The 26594-nt window shown below is 44.4% G+C and overlaps 2 protein-coding genes across 4 annotated transcripts in view; both read right to left on the bottom strand.

The window, feature by feature from the left end:
* The window catches only part of ccnj (cyclin J), a 69016-nt gene extending 52634 nt beyond the window's left edge, over positions 1 to 16382 (bottom strand). Inside the window, exons 1-2 of one of the 3 annotated variants that reach the window (XM_054734951.2) lie at positions 16136 to 16382; positions 15899 to 15990 (exon numbers count right to left, since the gene is read on the bottom strand). In XM_054734951.2, coding sequence (XP_054590926.2) covers positions 15899 to 15967 — 69 coding nt within the window. In that variant the 5' untranslated portion in view covers positions 15968 to 15990; positions 16136 to 16382. The remainder of the gene's footprint in view (positions 1 to 15898; positions 15991 to 16135) is intronic. The other 2 variants (XM_054734948.2, XM_054734949.2) reach the window with 2 other exon arrangements.
* Positions 16383 to 20324: 3942 nt separating this feature from the next.
* LOC107374030 (uncharacterized) lies at positions 20325 to 21829 on the bottom strand. Its single transcript, XM_070542305.1, has 3 exons — positions 21673 to 21829; positions 21263 to 21562; positions 20325 to 20892 (listed from the first exon to the last, which is right to left on the bottom strand). The coding sequence occupies exons 1-3, from the start codon at positions 21688 to 21690 to the stop codon at positions 20401 to 20403; spliced, it is 810 nt and encodes a 269-aa protein (XP_070398406.1). The 5' UTR covers positions 21691 to 21829; the 3' UTR covers positions 20325 to 20400.
* Between the last annotated feature and the right edge of the window lie 4765 nt (positions 21830 to 26594).

Here is a 26594-nt window from a genome sequence, read left to right as displayed (position 1 = left end):
GTGTTATCTTTGACCAGGACATGACATTCAAATCCCACGTTTAACAGGTTTGTGGGATTTTCTTCTTCCACCACTAGAATATTGCTAAGTGTGTGTCTACATCACCAGGGTTCCCATGCGTCCTGGAAAACCTGGAAAATGATAGTCCAATTTTCCAGTCATGGAAAACACATGGAAAATGGGGGGAATTGCAAAATGTCCTGGAAATTTTTGAGTTGTCCTGGAAAATAATTTTCCCTCCTTGTGGATAAACAAACAGATTAAACATTTTGGGCAATATTGGGCTGTAGCGCTTCTCCTTTCATTTCTGCATCTAGCTAGCACAGTGCCCCACATGACGCTTCCAACCAATCAGATTGCATATTGCCCTTCAGTTCCAGTTCCACTTCTGTTTTTCCGACTGTCTTTTTTGCTAGATTTACAGATTTTTCACCCCTAGATTTATTTCTCCAAAGAAGGGCCAAAAGTGGCGACTCGGTTCACGAGTATTGCTTCATTGCAGTTTATAGAGTGAGAGATTTTTCTCCTTCTCTCTGTTGAGTGACAAAGGAGCAGCAGAGAGCTTTTGTTTTTTTCACTCATGCGTTGAGACGAGCGAACATGACGAGAGCTTCGGGATAGTCTACCGGACCCACGCTCCACTCAGTAATTCATACTAGTTCTATCGTCCGACAGCAGAAACAAAAATATGTGAATGAGAAAAATGTCATGAATTCGATTCTATCAAAAATACTAAGTATGTGCTCAGAGGACAGAGCCTCAGCTGTTCATACCGTTTTTAGCTAGCTACACAGACCGCAGCCAGGTGGCAGTGAGAACTGAAGACTGGCATGGTCATTTGAACAATTTAATTAATTAAACTGAATTCAACACAGCTAAATAAATAACTAGAATGATTTTAAGTGGTAACTATATATTTATCATAGTAATGCTACGTACAGTCCAGACAAAAAAGGTAGCGAACAACTACAAGTACTTATCTCTGAGGTAGAAAAAAAAATTTTTTCAGGTCCAATATTCCATGCTTTTGTTCTTTTTAAACACAGAACCAAGGAAGTGACGCGCCACCATCAGCGTCAGCCTGAAGAAGCCGGCAGCCGTCGGCGAAACTGTAGCTCCAAAACAGGTAAACAAAACAGTTTCTGTGTTTAAAAAGAACGAAAGCATGGAATTAGAACCACGACACAGCAAGAACACACCTAAGATGTTCTAAGAGGTCCAATATGTCTGTGGTGTTAGCGGGAGATATTAGCCTAGTCATCTACCCTGAATCTTGTTTCTGGATGACTGGACTAACCTAAAATGACCAATACTGGAACAACAAAATGCAGTTTAACATCCAACTATGTGAAATAAGCAGTAAAGTGTAATGTGGTGTGTACAGTAAGTATAATACATAGAATAGGAAAGACATGAAAGAGCTAAGGTTTGAAAAGCAGGCCTAATTTATTGAATAAACAGTCAATATAAACAGTAACAATCTTTCAAAATATGTCTTTGTGTCCTTTATAGGCATGAGTGAGTGATGTCAGGAAGACGGTGCAAATTCAAAACTTTTCAAAACTGGCTTTTTGCTAGCCCCAAGACTCTCTGCCTGTGTGTTGGGGTTTACCCCGGGGGACGAGAGGGTAGCTTCCCTGTGCCTTCGGGTCGGGGAACGGGTCCTGACTGTTAATTGCGCTTAATGGGCTAAATATCAGTTCAGAGTACCCACCCTTTTTGGAGTCCCTGGGACGAGTGCTAGATAGTGCTCCATCAGGGAACTCCATTGTCCTACTGGGGGACTTCAATGATCACGTGGGCAATGACAGCATGACCTGGAGGGGTGTGATTGGGAGGAACGGCCCGCCTGATCTGAACTCGAGTGGTGCTTCGTTATTGGACTTCTGTGCAAGCCGCAGTTTGGCCATAACGAACACCATGTTCGAACATAAGGATGCCCATCGGTACACTTGGTACCAGGGCAGCCTCGGTCGCAGGTCGATGATAGACTTTGTAGTCTTATCATCTGACCTACGGCCGTATGTTTTGGACACCCGAGTGAAGAGAGGAGCGGAGCTGTCAACTGATCACCACCTGGTGGTGAGTTGGATCAGATGGCAGGGGAAGATGCTGCATAGACCTGGCAGACCCAAACGCATAGTGAGGGTCTGCTGGGAACGCCTGACAGAAGAACCTGTCAAGACGGTCTTCAACTCCCACCTCCAGCAGAGCTTTGACCGCGTCCCGAGAGCAGTGGGGGACATTGACTCCAAGTGGGCCTTGTTCCACTCTGCGATTGTTGAGGCGGCTGTTGCTAGCTGGGGTCGCAAGGTGGCCGGTGCCAGTCGTGGAGGCAACCCCCGTACCTGCTGGTGGACACCAGAGGTTCGGGGAGCCGTCAGGCTGAAGAAGGAGGCCTACAAGGCGTGGCTGGTCTGTGGGTCTCCGGAGGCAGCAGACAGGTACCGGATAGCCAAGCGGGGTGCAGCAGTGGCAGTTGACAAGGCAAAATCTCGGGCGTGGGAGGAGTTTGGTGAGGCCATGGAGAAAGACTATCGATCAGCTCCAAAGAGGTTCTGGAAAACTGTCCGGCGCCTCAGGAGAGGAAGGCAGTAACTTGCTCACACTGTTTACAGTGGAGATGGGGGGCTGCTGACGTCAACTGGGGCTATAGTTGGTCGGTGGAAGGAATACTTTGAGGAGCTCCTCAATCACACCTATGCGCATTCCGAGGAGGAACCAGAGCCAGGAGACTTGGAGATGGACTGTCCAATCTCGGGGGCAGAAGTTGCTGAGGTAGTCAAACAACTACACAGAGGCAGAGCCCCAGGGGTGGATGAGATTCGTCCTGGGTATCTCAAGGCTATGGATGTTGTAGGACTGTCGTGGTTGACACGTCTCTGCAACATTGCATGGTCAGCAGGGGCAGTTCCTGTGGAGTGGCAGACTGGGGTGGTGGTCCCCATCTTTTAGAAGGGTGACCTGAGGGTGTGTTCCAACTATAGGGGGATCACACTCCTCAGCCTCCCTGGAAAAGTCTACTTCAAGGTACTGGAGAGAAGGGTCCGATCGATAGTGGAATCTTAGATCGAGGAGGAGCAATGTGGTTTTTGTCCTGGCCGTGGAACTGTGGACCAGCTCTATAACCTTGCAAGGGTGATGGAGGGGACATGGGAGTTTGCCCAACCAATCCACATGTGTTTTGGATTTGGAGAAGGCTTATGCTCCAGGAGTATGGGGTGGGTGGCTTTCTGTTAAGGACCATTCAGTCCCTATACCAGAGGAGCGTGAGTTAGGTCCACATAGCTGGTAGTAAGTTGGACATGTTCCCGGTGAGGGTTGGACTCCACCAGGGCTGCCCTTTGTCACCGGTTCTGTTCATTACCTTTATGGACAGAATTTCTAGGCGCAGCCGTGGTGTGGAGTGTGTCGAGTTTGGTGGCAGGAGAATCTTGTCTTTGCTTTTTGCGGATGATGTGGTCATCCTAGCTTCATCCAGCTCTGACCTTCAGCTCTTGCTGGGTAGGTTCGCGGCCGAGTGTGAAGCGGCTGGGATGAGGATCAGCACCTCCAAATCTGAGACCATGGTTCTCGACCGGAAAAGGGTGGCTTGCCAACTCCAGGTCGGGAGAGGTCCTACCTCAAGTGGAGGAGTTTAAGCATCTCGGGGTCTTGTTCACGTGTGAGGGTAGGAGGGATCGGGAGATCGACAGGTGGATTGGTTTTGTGTCCGCAGTGATGCGGACGTTGAGCCGATCTGTCGTGGTGAAGAGGGAGCTGAGCCAGAAAGCCAGGCTCTCGATTTACCGGTCAATCTATGTCCCAATCCTCACCTATGGTCATGAGCTTTGGGTAATGAATGAAAGAACGAGATCGCAGATACAAGTGGCCAAAATGAGTTTCCTCCGTAGGGTGGCCTTAGAGATAGGGTGAGGAGCTTGGACATTCGGGAGGGACTCGGAGTAGAACCGCTGCTCCTCCGGATCGAAAGGAGTCAGTTGAGGTGGTTTGGGCATCTGGTCAGGAAGCCTCCTGGACGCCTCCCCAGGGAGGTGTTTCGGGCATGTCCTGCCGGCAGGAGGCCCCCGGGTCGACCCAGGACATGTTGGAGAGGTTACATCTCCAGTCTGGTCCGGGAACGCCTTGGGGTCCTGCCGGAGGAGCTAGTGGAGGTGGCCGGGGAGAGGACAGTCTGGAGCTCCTTAGTTGGGATGCTGCCCCCGCGACCCGGACCCGGATAAGCGGAGGAAGACGACGACGATTTCAGTCAGCACAGTGAATTAACCTGGTTCAGTTGCTGAGCAGAACAAAAACATGACATGGAGATGACTTGATGATGCCACAATGTCACATCTCTGGTATGAACTAAAGTAGAGAATAACTTCTGTTTTAGTTGTGTTGCATTGCAAGTAGAGGAAAGCAGGTGGGATTGTGAAAGACAAAAATCTTTCCTCAACTATATTGTCAAAATAACGATACAGGTAGGTACAATATCATATCTGTTTCTAAATATATCGGGATATCGGCAAACCGTAGTTATGATAACTTGACTTGTACACTGAAAAAAGTCTTGAAAATGAACTCGAAAAGTCCTGGAAAATAATTTCAAGAAAAGAGTGGGAACCCTGATCACTATTAGACAGTTAGATAGTTTATCAGCATGAATTGACTTGGGGGTGATTCACTCTTAACTACGTTAGGGCTGGGGGTAAACGATTATTTTTAAAACGATTATTCTGACGATTATTTTATCGAATAGTCAACTATTCTAATGACTATTTAGAAAATTAATCTAATGATTATTTTTCTATTGCACAATTAACAAAAACCAGAAAATCTCAAATAAATTCCTCAAAAAAATTGATAAATTGTTACTGTAAGAGAATAAACACTACAGACCTTCCATTTTGTATAACACTGCTTTTATTGTGTTGCGGTTGGTTATGTTCTGGTGACGTGTAGAACTTGGGAGTGCAGGCTGCTGCCTGAGAGGTGGTAGAAGATGGAGTGTCTCCATGCTGCTTTGTTTTGGTCACTTATGTGCGTGAGGCGAGTGGTGTTACGACCCTTCCTGGGGAGTTTGGCTCGTGTGCAAAAAGGAAGGGACAATAACGGGATTTAAAAGTTAAAATGATGATCAGGTTTATTTACAACAACAAAAATCATAAATCTTTCCATCCACAGGTTGGGAATAATAAAACTAATTCTGCCTGTGGGGAATTAAAACAAAGTACAAATAAGTAGGGATCCAAACTCTAAACTGGGTGGTTAAACCAAACTCAAGGTGATATTTTAAACTAAACCGAAAACCCACAACACTCTAAATGTAATAAAAGGGAGATCTGCACCACAAAAAAGATGAACTCTAAACCAAAACGTAACAGCTTATCCAAACGCAAGAAGCTGTTAGCGAAGATGCTAACAGTAGCTTTACCAACGTTAAGTTCAAGTTACCACGTTTAAATAAACCAAAAACACCCAGCAGCAAACAGACCAGCACGGAGGAGAGACTGCTACCACCAAAACAGCTCTCCTAATGTCCGAAAGAAGCTCCTTAATGAAGGGAGAAACGCTCCCGGTGATTTTCTACATCTGCGGTAGACACGAAGCAGCGCATCTGACCCCGGAAGTTGTTGTCCGTTGCCGGGAGACGAAGGCGGGCAAAACAGGAAAATAATCTAGTAGTGGACGGACATTGTTCCGGGTCTTCGGTATTTGGCGGAGATGTTAGTGAAGGCGGAGAAGAGGGCGAACTAGAGGAAAAACAGGCAGATTCCTCCTCTATTTACAAACTCCTGGGGATGCAACAAGTGGGCGCGGTGCGTCGACTTCCGGATCTGACGTCGACAAATTTTTAGAATCGAGCCGTCAACGTCATCGATGCGTCTCTACAGCCCTAAACTACGTAAATATTACGTCTTTGTCGGGGACTGGATGGCTCTTTGGACCACAAGGCTTTATCCTGACAGTGAAGTATCATTTATGACATCACACTTACATTGTACAAGGACAACACCAAAACGAGACAACATGGACAGAAATATTAATTATCAAAGTGGGTGGTGAGTTTAAAAGACTTGGAGACAATGTGTATTTTCCTTGGCAATAGGGGGCAGTACATACCTAAATCAAAGCAAGCAAGCCTTATTTTTGTGTTCAAGTAAGAACTTACCAACAGATGGCCATTAGGGTCAAAAATCCCTGGGAGTGCAACCTCAAGCAAAATAACAGATTCCATTTTCATCACAAAAAAAAAACTGAGAAGGGCTTGCAATTGTTTAGCAATCATTTTCTGTGTTTTCCGTTCACTGTGTCATCCAAATAAAAGCTGCAAAAACAAATGATGAGGAAGGGGGGCTATCAGCTGCAGCTCGGGCTCTCCCCTCCCCTCAGTGAAATCTTCAGACTGTCCTTCAGGAACATAATTTAATTTATAAAGCTGGAGCTAATGTGGTAGGGATAGGGAATTAGTTATGTTCCTGCTTCTGAGTTCTTCAAGACTGTTTAAAGTCCGTTCTGCTTGCTTGTACATATTATATATGAGAACCTGGGGTGGATTTAGCAATTTGGGGGCCCAAGGCGAACACAGACATGGGGCCCCTTACACTAAATTTTCGACAATCTTACCTTTAACTGGATTTGCGACACCCCCCCCCCCCCCCCTTCTGACATGAGTTATTTTCCCTTTTTATTAGTCCTTCTCTTTTTTCCTGTTTTTCTCTCCCTTTGAGTGCCTTCAATATTTGCTCTGCTTTCTTCTTCGTGTCAGTGTTCCTGTGCTTTTGCCTTAGTTATTTCTTTTTCCATTTTGGTCTATGTTTTCCTCCCTTTAAACATCTTCCATTGTCTTTCCTTTCTGCCTCCTTCGAAAAACGACGTCACTTTCAGAAGTGAAAATAAAAACTTTTTGAAGCATGCTGCTTCTTTCTTTTATTGGAGCCACTAGGATAACTCAATTTCATGCTTAATGTTTTGACTATCGCTTTGTTTGTTACGAACGCTCCCGCCTCTCTTCTTCTTCTTATTTGTGGTCTTATTGCACTTGGCAAACAACAATTTGGTGCATTACCGCCACCAACTGGATTGGAGTGGAATGACTACCAATCACTTCCAGTTTGTGCATCGCCGTCTTAATAATCCTCTTATGACCATAATTATAACAGGGCCGCCTGGTATTTTTTTTAATCTTATGGCTGTAAAATTGTAATAAAAGCGCAAAGTGTGTGTAACTCTCCCCTTTTTTCAGAACAACCTCAGCTTTTAGTGTATGGTTTGTATTTAGAATTTATTTCTATTAAAGCCTTTAAAAAATCAGCTTAAAAGTGAAAAAAGCAAAAAACGGATTGGAAATTTTTACATTTATTACTGAACAGGAACTTCAAAATTACTGGGTAGAGCCCTGCACGGGCCTAAAATCTGAACCCGTGTCCGGCCCGGCCCACGGGGGTGGAGCCCCAGCCCGACCCGGCTCGAAAAGGTTTTCAGGATTCTCTGGCCTGGCCCGAGCCCAAGCCCGACCTTTTTTAACCAACTAAATGAAAACAAAGTGCGTCAATCCTGACCAATGTGTTAAAAGACGTGCAGGATCCGAGCGTCGCAGAAGCGCATGCGGGAAGCTTCCTCCCACTGAAGCGAGTGTTTTCCAAACCCTGTCGCTCAGAGAGACTTGTCACTTAGAAAATGTTCCCTGATTATGAAACTTTGGCTGAATAGTGCTTGTTCCTGTCTCCAATGTGGCGACGCATCCAGGAGCCGTCTGAGGAGAAGCCCAGAATCTCACATCCTCTTCAGCTCATGAGCGCCTATGATTACGCACAAGCATGACCCAACACGGTCTCACAGTAAGACTGGGTTGGAACTGTTCAGGTTTACGCAGACAATCTTCATATAGAATTGACTTACAGATATAAAATTAATTCAGTAAAATATAAAGCATTTTATTTGAATATCCATTCATTATTTTACAAGCACAGAGAGCCGCATCAGATGGATGGAAGAGCCGCGGGTTGCCGATCCCTGCTCTAGTTCAAGATATCATTAAAATTCCAAAAGTGCTGAAAAGATTAAAAATGGGGCTTTCCGTGCATATACAATACATTACGGTAGCCACCGGGATCCCCCGTCTTGAGCGCAACGAATCACAACACAGATTCAGAGACGTGCGAGTTTGTCATCCAAAATGCTCCGTTTTATAACTTTTGAATGGCTGATCAGATTCAAATAATTCCAACGGTTCCTAAAAGTACATAAAAGCAGCTTTCTAACGATCTATAGCATGAAGCAATCAGAGTTAGAGAAAATATCGCTACGAGGGGAAATCCTGCTATACAGCCTGATTGAAACGGAGCGCAGCGCTGCGGTGAAAGCGGATAACCTATAAAATGACATGTTGAGGACGCAAACTCAATACATCTCTTATTGTGAGGTAATAATTTCTCAGAGTTTTGCGGTTGCGGGCGGGAGTAGACATGTACGCTGCAGGTGCGGGCGGGAGTGTAACACACAAGTTGCGGCTGCAGGCGGTAATAGTCAGAAATTCAGCGGGAGCGGGCAGGAGCGGGATGAAGAAAACAGTCCCGCGCAGGGCTCTACTGCTGCGTTTAAGTGTTTTAATTTTTTAAATGATTTCGATTAAAAATAAAGGCGCCCGGCCCGGCCCGTGACCGAGGTAATTGCACAGTCGTTGGCCCGAAGCCCGGCCCTCGGGCCGTCGGGCCGGGCCGACCCGATGGCCTAGGGCTTCAGTGCAGGGCTCTATTACTGGGCAAACAATTTAAACTGTGAACTGAAATGCATCTATTCTTAAAAAAGTTTGAACTTTTATATCTTTTTTAGCACTTTTTAAGACCATTTAGTTTTGTAAACTTTCAGACGTTTTTATTTGATGTGGTAGACCTTGAAGCAGTTTCTCTCCAGCTGCAGGCAGAGTCCCACTCTGCACACCTCACACTGCCATGGGGTGCTTTTCTTGCACACTGTGCACTGCTATACCAAAGACTTTAGTTTTAGCAAAAAAAATTATTTATTGTAAAAAGATAAATAATGCTGGAATGAAGCTGAATCTTACAATTAGCAAATAGTTGAGGGTTGTTCAAATAAAAAAATAAAAAATAAAGACGGAACAAACATTCATACCGTGGTTCACTGGAGATCTGTCCTTCGTGGTCAGCTGTCTTCAGATATAAGCCTTTTGGGACACCTAACAGATCGTGTTGATTTTCTTTGAGGCATTTCCATAATTTCATGCTGGCTTTTTATGCTAATTAGCTTCCCCGTTCTGTTATCCGCTTTCACCGCAGCGCTGCACTCCGTTTCAATCAGGCTGTACAGCAGGATTTCCCCTCGTAGCGATATTTTCTCTAACTCTGATTTCTTCATGCTATAGATCGTTGGAAAGCTGCTTTTATGTACTTTTAGGAACCGTCTGAATTTTTTCAATCTTATCAGCCATTCAAAAGTTATAAAACGAAGCATTTTGGATGACAAGCTCAGCACGTCTCTGAATCTGTCTTGTGATTTGTTGAGCTCAAGACAGGGAATCTCAGTGGCTACCTTATAGTCTTGTATATGCACGAAAAGCCCCATTTTTAATCTTTTCAGCACTTTTGGAATTTTAATAATAACTTGAACGGTTCAGGAATTATGGCAATGAGAAGTGTGCATGTCCAATCCCGTCTGCGGCCACAGGTTGGTAATAAGAATATTGTGGCATTAACAGAGGGGTGCCGGCAGTCAGGGCTAGGGCCCAGGCGGCCGCCTACCTATGCCTAATGGTAAAACCGCCTCTGATTAGACATGAAGACAAAGGACTGTTCTAAATGTTTTATCTGATTGTATCTTGTTTTCTTTGGTGTAAAGCTAACTATGTCTGTTGCTGCTGCCTCTTGGCCAGATCGTCGTAAATGAGAATGAGTTCTCTATTGACTCATCTGGATAAATAAAGACTAAATAAATAATAAATAAATAAAATAAAGACAGTCCATAACAAGCTAACGAGCCTAAACCAGTAGCTTTCTTCCAGTTACCAGTAGTTCTTATAGCTTATTTTTTTCTTCTACTCAGCCAAGTTTAATTTCATATTTTACTTTTAATGCACACTAAATACACAGCTCTAGGATTTTGAAACATTAGAAGAAAAGCCTTACCTTTTACTCCATGGAAAATTATCCCAATGGATTGGAGTCCTTCACTGGAAGCCACAGCACCAGGCAGCCCACAGAGGTGCCCGACTTTAAAGATGTTGGCCAGAGGTAAAACTCCTTTGACCGGCATGTGTAAAGAAGTACTAAAACCTCAGATGAAAATGGTTTTGGGATTTTCACAGCTGGAATTTAAGAAAATCTGATGTTTGTGACCGGAGCAGGAAAAACAGAAACTAGCTTCCGGTCTAAGCCCTGGACAGCTGGTGACGTTCCGCAAGGAGATCTGCTGAAACAGCTGTAGTAAACAACCCGACTCCGGTGTTTCTGCGTTAGCGTTAGCAGAACGTGTCATCAGTCAGATGTAGCTTCTGAAGCCTCTGCCAGTCGGTCACATTGTTTTTTTTTTTCCTCTGGAATACTGCGACCAGAACGGATAACGAATTACCGGAGAAGTTCAACCAAACTCCGACCCCGCTAGCTGGATATCACTACCGGAGGTGCAGACATGTTTTAGACCGTCTGACTCAGAAGACCCGGTTTGGACACCGGGGAGGATTCTGTTCATCTTTAGAACCAAAATCAGTTCAGTTTGTTTACTTTGTTAAATATTTCATCTCTGTGCTCCACCAGCAGCTCCCAACTGACTCCAGGTCTTAGCTCCATCATCTGTCCCAATATAATTCAGTAATCTACAGATAAATAAATAATGTGCAGCCAGTTTTACTGCTGCGTGTGTGTGTGTTGATGTAACTCTGGTAATATTTAACCGATAATTTACCAGATTAAATCTTCCAGATGATGGAGTAACTCGCTAGCTCGGTTCGTTGTTTGCACTAATCCAGGATGGCAAGGAGGTTCTACCGGTCCCAGGAGGATCTAGTGTTGAAATATGAGGATCATCTGTTAGATTATATCTGTGTGTGTGTGTGTGTGTGTGTGTGTGTGTGTGTGTGTGTGTGTGTGTGTGTGTGTGTGTTAGCTTTCCCAAATGACTTGTTTTTCCCTTACCAGAGCCAACATAGTTAGCAGTGTTGCTGCAGTCATGCCAACGGTGTGGTTCCAGATTCAATTCAATTCAAGTTTATTTATAAAGGGCCAAATCTCGACCAGAGTCATCTCGAGGACCTTCACACAGTAAACATCCCAGTACAGATCAGTTCATTAGACCAGTCAGTAAAAAGTTTCCTATATAAGGAACCCAGCAGATTGCATCAAGATGGATTTATAGATCTAGGTTCTTATTTTAGATCAAACCAGGGGTGGACTAGGACCAAAATTCTGCCCTGGCATTTTTACAAATCGTCAGCCCTCCCCATTGGGAGAGAGATGGGGGTGGGGGGTGTTGCCGCCCCCGGACTCGTCTCTAGGCTAAATGTGAGACTGGATATGGACTGGGACCGTTAAATTACAAGCTGTTCAGCCTTCTGACGCTCACGTGTCTGACTGCTGATGCTCCGTGTGTGTTTTTATTTCTGCAGTGAGACAAACTCACCTCACACCGTCCAGAGTTTGTTCTTTAAAACTTCTATTAAATCCACCGTGTTGACGTATTTTTAACAAGTTTCCTCTATGCTGCAGGAGTTGAAGTTTACATCACGGAGTAAAAGTTCAGCAGACGCGTTTGTTTATATCTGGGTGGGGGGACTTGATCACAATTTGCAGATCACGTTTACTTTTCACGGAGATCGGCCACGGATTCCTCTTCCGGTCGGCATTCTAGGAATCGAAACTAGTAATCGAAAAAAAAAACTCTGAACGATTCCAGGAAAAACTAACAGTTGGAACCGGTTCCAATCGATGCTCGATGTTATGTAAAAATGCGTGTAGGGCACAGATATATGTCTCAGATCTTTTGCTGTAGCTGTAAACGTAATTATCCACAATAACTAAGCATGACCGTAAACAAAATACAGTTATTCCCAATACTAGCACCAGCAGCTACCTTGTTTTACGTGTTGGAGTGATGTATGTGGAACACAGCTTCACTGTTTTAAGTCCCATTGGTCATCACACACGGGTGAAATTCATCTCCACATCTGACCCATCCGGTTGATTTGCTGGAGTTTTTGACAATTAAAAGTTGCGCCCACATTTTCAAAGTTAACACACATTTTTTTTCAACAATGGTAGTTTTTGCATCTTTACTGTTCCCCTGCTTAGCGGCGCAAACTCCCTGATGCGCCTGCAGCCTCTCAGAGTTCCTGCTGCTCTAACAGAGTAATTTCATTTTCTGTTCCTCATTTCTGATTATTTTCAATGGTGTCTGTTTGTTGCAACCACCAGGTACAAAACGAACTTTTTATTTGACCATTTTTCTGTCCTGTCTGTTTATTATCTTCCTGCATCTCCTCTCAATCCTAAAGAAAAACTACCTGGCTTCATATATATTCACCTTATGAGTTACCTTTGAACTGCAGCTCAAAAAGATCTACCGACCGCAAATACAGCGAGAGTCCACATATATAATGTAATATAAGTAGAACCAGAATCATTTTCGGGCTCCCCTTGGGTGTGTAAACTGAGGGCTTCCAGGGGAACTTGTCATCCATTGCGGTGAGCCGGGCTTCCTTTAGCTCACCCGTAATTCGAACCCTGCATATAGCACAAGTTGGTCGCGTGAGTTGCCGGATCCTAGCAGACAGTTGCCGGAATGGTCCTTTGAAAATAAGACAGTTCCCGGATCTTGTTCCGGCAAGATCCGGCTCAAATTAATTACTGTGTTATGGTGATTTGTTTCTCTAAATTGTCCTTAGGTGTGTGTGCTTAGTTGTTTGTCCCGTGTGTCTCTGTGTTGCCCTGAAATGGAATGGCAACCTGTCCAGGGTTGCTGACAGCAGCTACATTTAAGTTTCACTTTCTGTTCTGACTGAAGCTGCTGCAGCATGGAGGTGTAGTTCTCAGTCATCCTGGACATGATCATCCTGAGAGCTTTAGCTGAAAACAGCTGGACGTTTCTGGATATGTTGGAGACATTTAGCCTCTCATCCCAGAGGCTTCGTCCAGACTTTGGTTGTAGTCAGAAACAAACACACTGGCTGTGCGGCAAGTCTTTTTCTTTTTTTCTCCAAAACATGGTTTTCTAAATGAAGGTGATGTTGTTGTTCATAGAGTTAAAATTCATGTTGAAGTTAAGATTATTTCATCCAGTAGAACCTGTGGTTAGCTGGATCATTTAAAACATGGAATGTCTTGAAAGAATCGGGAATCGATAGGAATCGGAATCGAAACGCAGAATTGGAATCGTTCAAAATCAAACGATGCCCAACCCTAAGTCCCTGCCTGTTTTATCATCTCTAGCAGAGACTGCTAGAGATGATAAAATACACTGAAGGCTATGGTTAACCGACAGTTCTAGTGGATAAGCCACCCACATCGTGGCAGACGAAGTCTCATGGCAGAATAAAAATGTTAAATATCTATCCCACATGTTCAGATGTGAACAATTTTTTTTTTAATTCTTGTTTTTGTGAAGCTCCTCATAATTTTTGCTTTGAGAGACACCATATGATTGTTTCTTCTTCATGCTCCGTCCCGCAGCGCTCCTCTGCGAGAGCGAGGGTGGGGTGGTTGCACACGTAGTATCAGCTGATGGAGGGCTCTAGTTTCGTTGCGCCGTTCATGTTGTTGTGTCAGCCGACTCGGTAGGGTCGGGGAGGGGGGCGGGGCATGATGCTTAGCCTGGCGGGTGGGCAAGCAAATTCTGGCGGGCCGCCAGGCATATAAAGCGCTGGGGGAAACCCTGCACACGGCTGATCCCATATAGTCACAAAATCACAGGTGCAACACTACGCATTATTTCAGAAGTCCAAACAGTAAAATGCAAGGAAAATGACAGCTGCATGTATACAAAAAGGGCTGTGGTTTATTTTCTGTTCTGTTTACATCAGCTACGGGGTTTCAACAGGAAATTATAAATGTTTACCTGCATTTGACTTTTATTTTGAAAGTTTCCATAGGTTTTACACTCCTTTTCTGTTGGACTTCCTGTCTGGCGTGATCTAAACTGCAGAGATTGGCGTGGAAGCGTAGCGTGCAGGAAATAGACTTGAAGTGTAATTTTAGCATCCCCTCGCTTATCAGGTTCATCCAAAATCCACGTTGCTGCCCGTGGAAAGCAACTCATCTACTAAAACGGTGGCAAAATGCCGCGTAATATGTTTCACTGCTGTTTTTTTGCAAAGGTTTCATGTGCAGTGGAAAGAAGTGGTGAGAAATAAACTTGTGTGAAATTGACAATGCTGATGTGGTGTGTAGATCTGTGTGACCTGCTGTAACGGTCTTGTTATAATTACACAAAATGTGCTGTGTAATTGGAGCGGGCAGCCTCTAATGTTGTTGGTTTTGTCATTATGTTGCTCGTCAGAATAAACTGACCACCAGTTAATCTCAAAAGATGAACGGTGTCAAAGTGATTCTTCAGCATTAGCCCGTAAAACGTAGAAGAGATGCTTCAGCTGCGTAACGTCCAGGCGCCCGGTTCTGAGAAGGACTGTCATCTCACAGCTTGTTAGCCATTTCGAACGGATCTGGAAGATTTGTGCTAAACACAGTTAGCTTTGAGATATTTCTTTTTTTTTATCTGCACAAAGCTGTGTTAGATGATGTATAGTAATATTTAAATCCCTAGGTTTTTATTTTGTTATCTTAAACTGCAGACATACAGCTGTGGATACTGGCTGGAAAAGCGATTCTTGCCCTCCAGGATTGGGATGTGCACAGTTAGTAAACAATTACATTGAAGGGGTCAGTAACACTAGCCTGGCCAGCCAGACTCATCCCGTTTTACACTGAGAACTAGTCTGGTTACTCACAGGTAGAGAGGCACGTGCGGGGCAGGACTAGCCAGCTCAAAAATAACAGTAGTCAACAATGGCGTCTGGCCACGGCGCACACATCTTTCTTTAGAAGAAAGGCTTTTAGCTTCTTCTTCTTGTGGTTTGAAAGACGTGTCCAAGTAATTTAGAACAGAGGAAAGAGCTGCAGTGAGTGAACCCTGCTTCAGACGCCTTCTTCGTAGTTTATGACGAACTCAGCGTTGCGGCGTGTGACGTACGCTGCTCAGTGCTGATTGGCTCAGTCAGAATGCTCAGGGGGTGGGGTTATCTAAATAGGAGGGTTCCTGGACCCAATGCCTCCCATAAGAATGCATGGGGCTGGCTGGTCAGGCTACTATAATACAATCTGATAACATCTTGTAGTTTATAAAATATATCAACATTAATCTAAATCTGTGAAAATCTGAATACTGTCATGGTTGCCAGTCCTTGTGTCTCCTTAATCAGATAAACAGTAAAAAGACAAGCTGGGTTTCCACCCTTGTCTGTTAATGCAGGTGAACTCAGCAAGCCGTTAAGGATTTACTGTAAAACAGACAACAAAAGCAATGGAAGGCCTTGAACTGACTTGCTCTGGACTAGCTTTACAGGTGTTTTACAGGTAAATAGTTCCTTTGATGTCCCATAAACAGCATTACATCACACACAAACGAGCCAACAGGCCACAGCTGTACCTGAACCGGTGCATCTCAAAACTAACTCATGTATGTCAACTATCAATACAGTAAGCAGCAGGAAATTCTTACCCGGAAGGTGCTTGAATTTGATTTATGCAAGGAGCCCGAGGTCGTTCAAAAGAGCTATCTACAACAGGTAAAGTATTAGTTCAGAGCCTGACTCTCCCCTAAACATGTACGTGAACACACCTGAGCTACCGATCAGAAAGGGTCTACTGATGCTTGCCCCTTAGTTCCATGATGAAGCTGATGTGTCACTCACTTTATATCTCAGCGCCTGATAAATGTCTGCAGCAAGTTGGCCTTTCCACCATTGGTCCTCTAGCTCCATCTAAGTAAGAGCTTTGGAAACTTCTGGAAGCCAGAACACAGACAAAGGTAAACAGTCACAATAGGTCTGTCAGGACCGCTTTCTGCGGTTTCTGAAACTAGGAACGCTACGATAACTTTCATGTTACCGACAGGTTGAGCGTTTGACGCCATTAACGATCAGACTCACCCAATGAGCACACGTCCTGAACGCTGCGGTCCGTTCCAGTCAAATAACGCCTAAATAACCTGGCTGGTCACGCACCTCCTCTCCGCACCATCGCTCCAGCAGCGGACGGGTGGCGGGCTCAAAGCACGAGCTCATCAAGCCTTACAGGTGCGTTCAGGTGCTGCTCGAAATGCGCAGTACCCCTGGAACATCCACCGATAAACAACAACAAAACAGCTACTAAACAGCGAATTGTAACGGGTTAAAAAACAAAATTACCTAAACAGAAAGACGTTAAATCACGAGGATTCAAGAAAACACCACTTTTCCCCAATTTCTGTTAACGTTCCTCCTTACCAAAGGTGTCAAAAAAACTCCATTACCTTACTTAATTTGAGTAGGTCATATAAAGTTTTTAATCTTTAGAAGAGTCATTATCATATCTATTAGCCTCTACTCTACACTTCAAAACAATATTGGACCCATTTTCCCTTCAGCTTAAAGGGCGAGTCACAACAAAATCAACTGTTTTTCTCATAAGAAAGAAAGAAAGAAAGAAAGAAAGAAAGAAAGAAAGAAAACGATAGGGTATATAAGAGATCAAACCCTAACCCTTCTCAGGATAAAAATCATGAGGCGCTTCACAAAAAAGTGTAAAAAATATATATTTTTTAAATGATTAAAATATGTAAAAAATTTGAAAAATAAAAACTGTGATTAAAAAAACAGTGTGTGGCAAGTGGGAGTTGATAATATAAATAGATTAAGGATAAAACGATTGCAACAACGCCGCCCTGGGTTAACCCCCACAGAGAAGGGTAGAATAAAGGCCCGTAGGTTCAAAAATCATGATGGGAACAGATGGTGTCTTTCAAACAAAACAAATCTTCATTAAAATATCTAAGCTAAAAACATACGGATGGAGTTAAGTGCTCGGAGTCCAATATCACCTGTTAGTCCACCAGAAGTAACCACTTTGGCCTAGGGCCAACAAATACTAAATGACGTTAAAGGTATAGCAATCGATCTTTTACTTCCGGATGGATCACGTCAACCAATGGTCCGCATAACTGTCAATCATTCTGGCGAAGTCCGTCGTACGTGCTCACCCCTGGGTCAGTTTTCTCCTTGCGCATGCATACTCTTTTTTCTCAACGGGTTGCGCAATCTCAGTGGGTTCTTTTGAAAATGGTTGAGAGTCGCAAGAGAAAAGGTGTCTTCAAAGTCTACGAGAAGAGAAAGGCCTCTGAAGTGAGAAATAAGACCAGAGTGTATTTAGGAGGCTCCTTTCAACGTTGGTGTTCGCTGAAAGAGACGGTTGGGCTGTCCACAGACGCTGCAGTTGCCTGTTTTCTGCTCAACAGGTAAGCTAAAGTTCAGCATGCTATTTGGAGGAATGCATTTGAGATTACTGCTAGAAGAACTGTATGAAAATAAAACCTGTTATATATTTGTGTGCGCACATCAGCTTCTGAAATATTCGACTGGCCAAACAAAGCGCGTTCTCTGCTGACGTGATTCTAACATGGCAGAGCCCTGTCTGCATGTGAAAAAATAAACAAACAGCGAGAGAGCTGTAAATAGGGGAAATGCTTCTACTTGTTTCATTGTTGATGCGTCGCCGCGATCGTCATTTCAAGTTTCGGAAAGTATGTGTACGTGGCTGCAAAGACGGAGCAGTCTAGGATTTTATGCCTATCTACCCAAAGAGATGCACTTTGCTGACACAGAATCCTTCCGACCGTTCCGCCGTCTGTATCCTGAATCCTTCGAGAGTGTAGTGGAAACAGTCGGCTCATCGATCCGCAAAGCACCGTTTAGTTTTTTTTACATGCGGACAAGGGGACTGCTGCATCTGAATCTGAGCACATCTTTGAGCGGACAATGTCCTGATGCATGAATCAAACAATAAAGTAAAACACGTAAGGAAATGTCATATTTACTATAGTATACATTTATTAGAGGTAGTTTCAAATGTAGAGCTGGATGATCTTCAGAAGAATATACTTTAAAGAATATCTGTGGACATCCATATGAAATATTTGTTATATTTGGATTTTGTATAAACAAAGAACTAATATGTTTAAAATTCTATATTTGTTACAGCTATGATAACATCACCTCCACACCGCTGACTCACACTCAGTGGTCAAGACCAAAGCCTCCAGATGTATCGACAATTCAGGATTCAATGTCGGATCGGTAAGTTCCCAGCAAACAAACTGAGTTGTGCATGTGCGTAAGAATGTTGAATAGAAAAAGGCATACCAATCACCATGTGTTAGCTGTGTATTTATTTGTGTGCGCGTGCGTGCGTGTGTGTGTGTGTATTACAGAGAAGCTGATAAACACAGCCTGGATATCTGGCACGGTGCAAAGAACCTCTGTAAAAAGATTCAAGCTGTATGTGTGCTGTTCCTGCTCTTCTTTTATTCTGGTAAGATACCAATTATTTCATTCCTATGCTCTTTATTTTTTCAGGCTGGACGAGAGAAGGACTGTGCCCTGCTTCTGATTTGGAACAGAGACATTTGCAACCACTTTTGGTACTGCTGTAAGGAAGCCACATCTTTTTAAGATTTCATTGTAAGTTTTATTTCCTAGATATCATTTATAAGAAATTGTGGAAATGGTATTTTTCTAATAATTTCATAGTGAACATGATTCACTAACTTTATAAATTGTAGTACAGGATCTATGGACTGGAATTCTGCATCATGTGACGGATGAACATGAGTGGTACTTCGGGGCCTGTCGACATGGTCCATTGGAGGAAGATAGGGATAAAGAATAGATTCCAAAGAGCTCTGCAGCACTAACAAGACTCCAGAAGATAGTTTTTGATGAACGCTGGTTGAAAAACATACCAAAGTATCTGTCGTTCAGGTATAAATATATGTATTTGTATTCTAAATCACTGTCCACACCAGCCAAATGCTCTTTTTAATCAGATTCTAGTATATTTGTCCTTTTTACCTTGTTTTTAATAGATCTACCTCAGACCTTGAGTCCTTTCATAACCACATTCTTATGTATGCCTCCAAGCGTTTCTCCTTCACACCACCAGTGTACTCTGCTCAGACCAAGTTGGCAGGGCTGGAATATAACTACCACCTACCCCGAGGAGAACTAGCCAAAGCAGATGAATCACATCAGTACGTTTCTTATCACAGTCTACCAGCAATACTAAAGTCATTTTGTTTTCACTGTAAGGAAGATTTTAAACATTACTTGTGGCATAAATGTAGTACAGAATGTGATTTCTCCAGCTTTTTTTTTTTACGTGCTGGAGGTGTTGGTGGAGCCAGGGTTCCTTCCCGGCGCCATGGACCAATGCTGGGAGAGCACACAGCCAGCCTGGTGTCCACATAGCAGGATCGGTCCAGCTGCGTCTCCCAGTCCAACCTCTCATCTGGCTCCAGGAGGGTGGAGAGGAACGCCGAGGCTCGATGGCGGTGTCGGCGGCGTGGCGGAGTTGGAGGAGGAGAAGCCGGCTGATGGCTCGGGGTGAGCCATCGGAGCAGGTACTCCCAGGGGAGAACCTCCCCGCTGTATCCTTTGGGAGGTCGGTTCATTCTGTCACGGTGCAGGTGAGTTGAGTGGTTTGTGAGGATCCAAATGCTGGGGAGGAAGCAGGCAGGCAGGTAGGTAGGCAATCTGGACACGCAAAAGGTCTTTCAATAGTAACTGCACGCAGGACATGGAAACAATGAACCGACAAAACACACAGAACTGAGAAGGTTGGGAGCTTGGGTGATTGGAAAACGAGAGGCAGGTGGGAGCAATTAACAGGGACACATGACTGAACAGAATGGGGAGACAGGACAGGATGTGACAAAATGCTGTGGGTGACGAGGAGAGACAACTTGATGTTTACAACTGTACCTACATCTAAAGGGAACCAAATTTGTGCTTCTATTTCAGCTGTACATAATGTGCCATATCAAACATTTTCTGGTGGATGTATGCCTTTCATAAAACATTGATTTTATACATGAGAGCTAATAAAAAAATCATAACCGTTTGTTTATATTTCCGCATACATTTTTTAAATAAATTTTTGCTGAGGTAAATTGTTTATGTATTTATAAATGTAAATAAAGTTGTGTTTGAACACCTAACAAACCCTGGAAGACTTTTTTTTTATTAAAACCTGGAAATGTTACACATTTGAAGGTCAGAATACAACCGTGTAATTAATCAGGTTATGAGTGTGCAAGTGAAGCTCTTGAGGTCTCTTTTTTTAGGTAAATTACAAAAAGATTTATTAGGCATCTACAAATGTTTTACACTCTTGATGGAAGAAAGCCTACATACTGTCCATTTGGATCTGGGAAACGATCTCTAATTTTCCACACACAACATGAAGGTATAACAATTCTAACACCAGGTCCCAGAAGGCCATACTGCCAGACAATAAAGTTCCTGTATGCTGCATAGCGGAACTGCCTATGGCTTTCTCCCGGATCCCGGATGTCAGCCTCCGCTCTAACGTCATTCCAGATTCGTCTGGCCAGTCGCAATGCACCTTCATTCAACAGTGGCAACAGTGATGTAAAGTTCTGTGGTTGTTGCTGACAGCATTTTTGTTCCAGCGGTGTTGCCATATTTCTGCACTGTAGACAGACACACCAGCTGGGTGACTGTGGAGGACAAGGTCCAGGTTGAGGGTGATCAGGGGTGAGACTCATCAGGTCAAAGATGAGACTAGGTCCCCGTGTGAGACATCTTTGTAGAAGCTGTTGGCACTCTTCTAGCGTCAGTCCCTTTATCCTAGCCTGTGAAAGCAAAATCACACTTTTAAATTGTTGTGCTTGGCTAATGGACTCATAAAACTTTCAGATACTACATGTTACAGGCATAAGGAACTTGAGTGCAAAATGTTTGGAATAAAATGAAGGAAGTACATTCACATCATTTTTCTGTGTATTCGCTGTAGCACAATGTAACTCAATGTTGGATGGAGCAGAGTATGTTCTGAATACGTTAGAATAAATCCACATAACATTTCACACATTCAAAATCGGGATAATCATACAAATGAAATAATTGGACTTAAAATGGAGCAAATGTAAAATAAAGGCTTTGCTTTTGGTGTTTTTTTTGCGCAAAATTATGATAAGTTAGTAGTTAGATGTGCACGCATACCTCTTTCACTGCCACCAACTGTTGCCGGAGTTGTTGGACCCTTTCTAAGTCATCCCGTGTAATGTCAGCGAGCAGACCCCCACGGGTTCCAGCTTGACCTCGAACTTGACGTCGACCTCTGACACGGCCGCCTCCTTCCTGCTCACGGCTGCCGCGGGTTGTTGAAGCTGTAGCTCTTCCGGCCCTGGATCGTCTCACTCGGTCTCTAGGTGCACCCCTCATCCTGAATCTTGGCCGGGATGGACCGGGCACGGGCTCGTAGTCCGTATTGGAACCAACAAGACTTTCCTCAGGAAAGCTCTAAACCAATCAGCAAAACAATATAACTTATATGCTAATTGATAGCTTTTTTTTTGTAATGCTATAGTTAGCTATGAAGATGCTCGTAATGCTACTGGAATATAACTTACTGGTGGAGAATCTGACATTGTGGGAAAAAAAGAATTTACTAGAGTCAACAGGTGCAAAGCCGGCAGTTGCTTGGAAACAGAGCGCGCACGAGCACGCTCCACGGACTGGTAGAGGGGTGCGCATGCACATTTTAAAGAATGTTGAATGGGCGGTTCTTCAGAAACATCGATTGCTACACCTTTAAACCTACACAAATTAAGTACACAAAACACACTAAATAACAATAATAATGAAACATATGAAAAACATAGCAAACAAAATCTGGATACTTCCTTTTAAGCCTGTGGGCATTCCGGTGGTTGCCCCGGCAACCAGGTGTCCGACGCCAGATGGTTAATTAAAACAAATCAATGTAGACGAAACAGCAGTGAGGCAGTCCTCTGGGCACACAAGATGCCTGAAGATGGGATTGGTTGCGGCGGGATGGCGAGATGGAGCAGCAGGAGGGCCAGTGCACCGCCGCCGTCGTCAGATGCTCCGCTGATATGTGGCACCGCTTCGGGTAAAGCCAGATGAAAGAGCGGCTCTCAGGCCAACCATCACGGGCAGCCACACTGCAGACAAACAAACTGGCATGGTTCCCATGGATCAGCACAACCCTCCCCAATCAGAGGCAGAGACTTACAGTCGTAGAGCGGCTGAATCAGATCAGCCTTAATATGGCTGCCACGCCCACACGGGCAGAGAGCTGACTAGGAGTACCTGGGTGCAGTTTGACACTGTAACAGCATATGCAGTTCCACTCTGTGATCGCACGATACAACACAAATTAAGATGGAGAAATGAGGATTAACTAATGCTGCACAGGCAACACAGGAGGGTGAGTGCTTACAATCGCCGCTTGAAGTTGGAGTCTTTACGCACACTAGCACCTGAGGTGCCACACAAGAGCTGTCCTGCTGGAGAATCAGCCAGCTGCCTTTTATTGGATGGCTCGCCCCGCCCTGCTATCCATCCAATGCGAGCCACCTGCCTCTATACTGAGATGGTACCAGACTGGATCTGTCATTCCCATCACATAAGGAAAGGGATAGAGAAAATGAATAGGAAAGAGGGAAATTGCTAGCCTGTCCTGTTTAATTCTGCACAGAGAAAGGGGGTGTTTCTCAATGTCAAGGCACCTGGCCTTGCGAGGCGATGTCTTGCGAGGCCAGGCACCTTGCTTACAAGGACACAGTCCTTTTCTTGGTCAAAGAAAATGGCTAAATGGAACAGACTTGCATCACGTGACCACGGCTTCCTCACGTTGTCTCCCGTGTCACGTAACCTCACGTGACACGGGAGACAACGTTATACTTTATATGCATTAATTTCAATATAAATATATAACAAGCCTTTTACTTTTTAAATTGTGTATATGTTTATTAAATTAAAAATATAAGTGAGTTACTACCCGCTAGCCACCGAGGCTGCAACTACTAACCAACCATAGATAACTTCTTTGGATCTAAAAAAAAACATTTTAAATTAGCTGACTTACATGAGAATTCCACCCGAGCCAATTAGCTAACCCTAACCCTAACCCTTTCTTCTGGTCTAAATGACTTGGACACGTCTAAAACAGCAAGTAGAAGTGCCAAAAGCCTTTCTGCTAAAGAAAGATGTCCGCGCCGTTGCCAAACACCATTTTTGACTACAGCAAAAAAAGAACTACAGTGTTGAGTGGTACAGTCGGCATTTCCATCTTTTTTCTGATTGCTTATTTTTGAGCTAGCTAGTCCACCCCTCAAGTGCCTCTCTGCCTGTGAGTTACCAGACTCTGTCTCTGTGCAGAATTAACCAGAGGACGAGTCCGGCAGGCCAGGCTAGGAATTTATTGGATCTCGGTGTACCATCAGATCGCGCTCTGCACTCACGTCAAAAGCACTGCTCAGCTCCGCCCAGGCGGCAAAAAGAAATCCTGCACCTATTGTTAGCTCATTCACACACATTACCAGCACACTCTGCTCGTGCACAGGGAAACTATGGGAACCGTGAAGGTGTGTCCTTCTCAGAATCAGAATCAGCTTTATTGTCAGTTCTCCAGCATCCAGAAGCACAGAAATTTGACTCCACAGTACAGCCTGACCAAGGTTACACACACAAAACATGTAGAACAAAACAGATACAGGCAGTCTACGAGAGCTGCCATTCAAGGTGCTCATTTCAGTTAGATAGAAAAGGGCTACATGAGGATAAATGGGGGGAGGGAAAAAAGGCATTTCAGAGTTAGTCCCGTTTCGCTATACAAAAAACACCTCAAACATATAAGCACAAACATCAACAATTCACACATGACACTCCAATGGGAAGGCAGGAGGGGCTAGGACCCTGTTCTCCCCCAGAGAGAGCAGCCATCTTTGGAGGCGCTCGTTCACTGTTGAATCACAGGTGGGAGGGAGATCGAGGGAGAGCGAAGAGTACATTGACTCCTTCAGTTGATGTCTTCGCCAGGCTAAAGCCTGATTTATGCTTCTCCGTCTGCGTCAGTGCGGAGACACGCAACACCATTATCCGTCCTTGCATAGGGCACGCAAGTATGTACAGAGTCGAGCCCACTTTTTTAAACATCCGTTGAACGAGACGGATTACGCAAGCTTGTGATTGGTCAGGACGCCGCTGTTGTTTACAGCGCCGCCATTGCAAAGAGAGCCGAGGATAACTAGTGGCAGACACGGAGAAGCTTGAAGAATACCTCGCGAAAAAACTCTAAAAATATGAACGTTTAATTCTCCCGTGACTGGAGGAGTGAAAAGATGCCCAGCAAGCATTTTATTTGTGGATGGAAATGACAGGAAATGTGGGTTTAAAGGTGGGGAGCGCATGAAGAGGTGGGAGAATGAGAGACAAATATGTCCGTGTTAAAAGTCTCTTATATACACAAAAACACAATATAAACACACTATCTTGGACCGATACATGACAGGATACCACAGAACAGCGCTACACCCTCTGTGGTCCTGCCGGGCAATTGCTTTGCAACACTCTAGGAGACAGAGAAGTAAAAGAGCAAAACGCTTCTGTCAATCCGTGCGTGTCTGTCCCTTGCGGAGCTGACGGAGAAGCATAAACCAGGCTTAAGTCCACCAATCCGAAGGCGGGGTGTGGGGTGGGGTGTGTGTGTGTGTGTGTGTGTGGGGGGGGGTCTGTTTTTCACAGCATATCTGCATTCCTTTGCGGGAGATTTTTCTTTTCGCAGCTTTAGGCTCCCAGGGTACCAGATTCAGATAGGAAGAATTGTTTGGCTCAGGCAGAGATCATTTTCTATCTGCCTTTCAGTCTTTCACTGATCATTCCAGTCCAGTAAATCCAATTTTTGGGTTTTAAACTTGCCTATACCGTGCACTGACTTTCTTCAAGATCACATCCTTTTTGCGCACTAATACCGGTATCGCAGCTAGAACCTCTAGCTTACGATTCACCTTGAGTAACATCCCAGTCTGAGCAGTTTCCACATGGAGACTTTCCATGGGTACTGATTGACTTTCAATTGCTCCCGAATTCCCAATTTTCCAGAAAACCAGAAATCCTTCCAATAATGACTGCTTTTTTAGTTTTTTTTTAACGCAGGAAAGAATAGACAGACAGACAGACAGACAGATAGATAGATAGATGATAGATAGATAGATAGATGATAGATAGATAGATGATAGATAGATAGATAGATAGATAGATAGATAGATAGATAGATAGATAGATAGATAGATAGATAGATAGATGATAGATAGATAGATGATAGATAGATAGATAGATAGATAGATGATAGATAGATAGATAGATAGATAGATAGATAGATGATAGATAGATAGATAGATAGATAGATAGATAGATAGATAGATAGATAGATAGATAGATAGATAGATAGATAGATAGATAGATAAAAGATTAGATGCAGCTCCAATAAGGAACAAGCCAGTGTCCCATTTGTGCTGTCCCAAGCCCAGGTAAATGCAGAGGCTAGTGTAAGGAATGGATCAAAGGAAAATATAGCTGTATGGATAGAAGAACTGTAATGATGATAGCATACGTTTCTATGCATTTTAGGGATTTGGAGGTATGTGACACCCAAAAAATTATTTCCCAGACCCCCCCCCCCCCCCCCCCCCCCCCCCCGATATTCTACCTGCACCCCTTTGTAGGGCTGGCTAAATCCGGCCCTGCCCAGCAAAACTTCTAGTATTATAGTTATTTAGTTCTAGAAGCTTGGCTGTTAATATTGTAGTTAAGTCACCAACTTGATGGAGTTTGAATGACAGTCGTCCCCCCATAGGGGCAGCAAGGCAGAGAAGGAGGCAGAGGAAGAACGCGCAGCGTCAAAATCCCTGATGAGGGAGCAACTGGGGATCCACTGGCGATGTTCCGGACCATAACCCAACCAGTCCACCAGGAACTGGCGACCCTGGCCATGGGGCCTGACATCTAGGAGACCCCGAACACCATAACCCAAGCCGCCGTCGGCGAGACAGACAGGAGTAGGATGAGCAGGACACAACGGACTAGACGAAACAGGTTTTATAAGGGAGACATGGAAGACAGGGTGGATCTTAAGGGATGAGGGTAATGAGAGACGGACAGACCAGGGGCTGATGATATCACTGATGGTGTATGGTCCAATGAACCGGGGGGAGAGTTTCTTGTTGAAATCTTTTAGTTTGATGTCCTTGGTGGGGAGCCAGACCTGTTGCCCAGTGGTATAAGGTGGAGCTGGACGGTGGTGGTGGTCAGCCAGCCTTTGGTTGCGTTCGCCTGTTCGTTGCAGAGCCGCACGGTTCTGGGTCCAAGTCCTCTTGGTTCTGCGAATGAACTGAGGAACCGTGATTGAGGTAGGGAGGTCTGATGGAAAAAGTGGAGGCTGATATCCAAGAGGCGATTCAAATGGGGACTGACCAGTAGCTGATGAGACGTGGGTATTGTGAGCGTACTCAATCCAGGGGAGTTGGGT

This window comes from Nothobranchius furzeri, chromosome 12 (genome assembly GCF_043380555.1).
Source record: "Nothobranchius furzeri strain GRZ-AD chromosome 12, NfurGRZ-RIMD1, whole genome shotgun sequence".
Classification (NCBI taxonomy): domain Eukaryota; kingdom Metazoa; phylum Chordata; class Actinopteri; order Cyprinodontiformes; family Nothobranchiidae; genus Nothobranchius; species Nothobranchius furzeri.
Note: the sequence above shows the minus strand (reverse complement) of the source record. Positions and strands in the feature narration are given on the sequence as shown.

Excerpts from the sequence above, each read along its gene's own strand:
- LOC107374030 (XM_070542305.1), bottom strand. Across the intron at positions 20,893-21,262 it reads AGTTGGTGGCAGTGAAAGAG|GCTAGGATAAAGGGACTGAC; the intron begins GTATGCGTGCAC and ends TTGCTTTCACAG.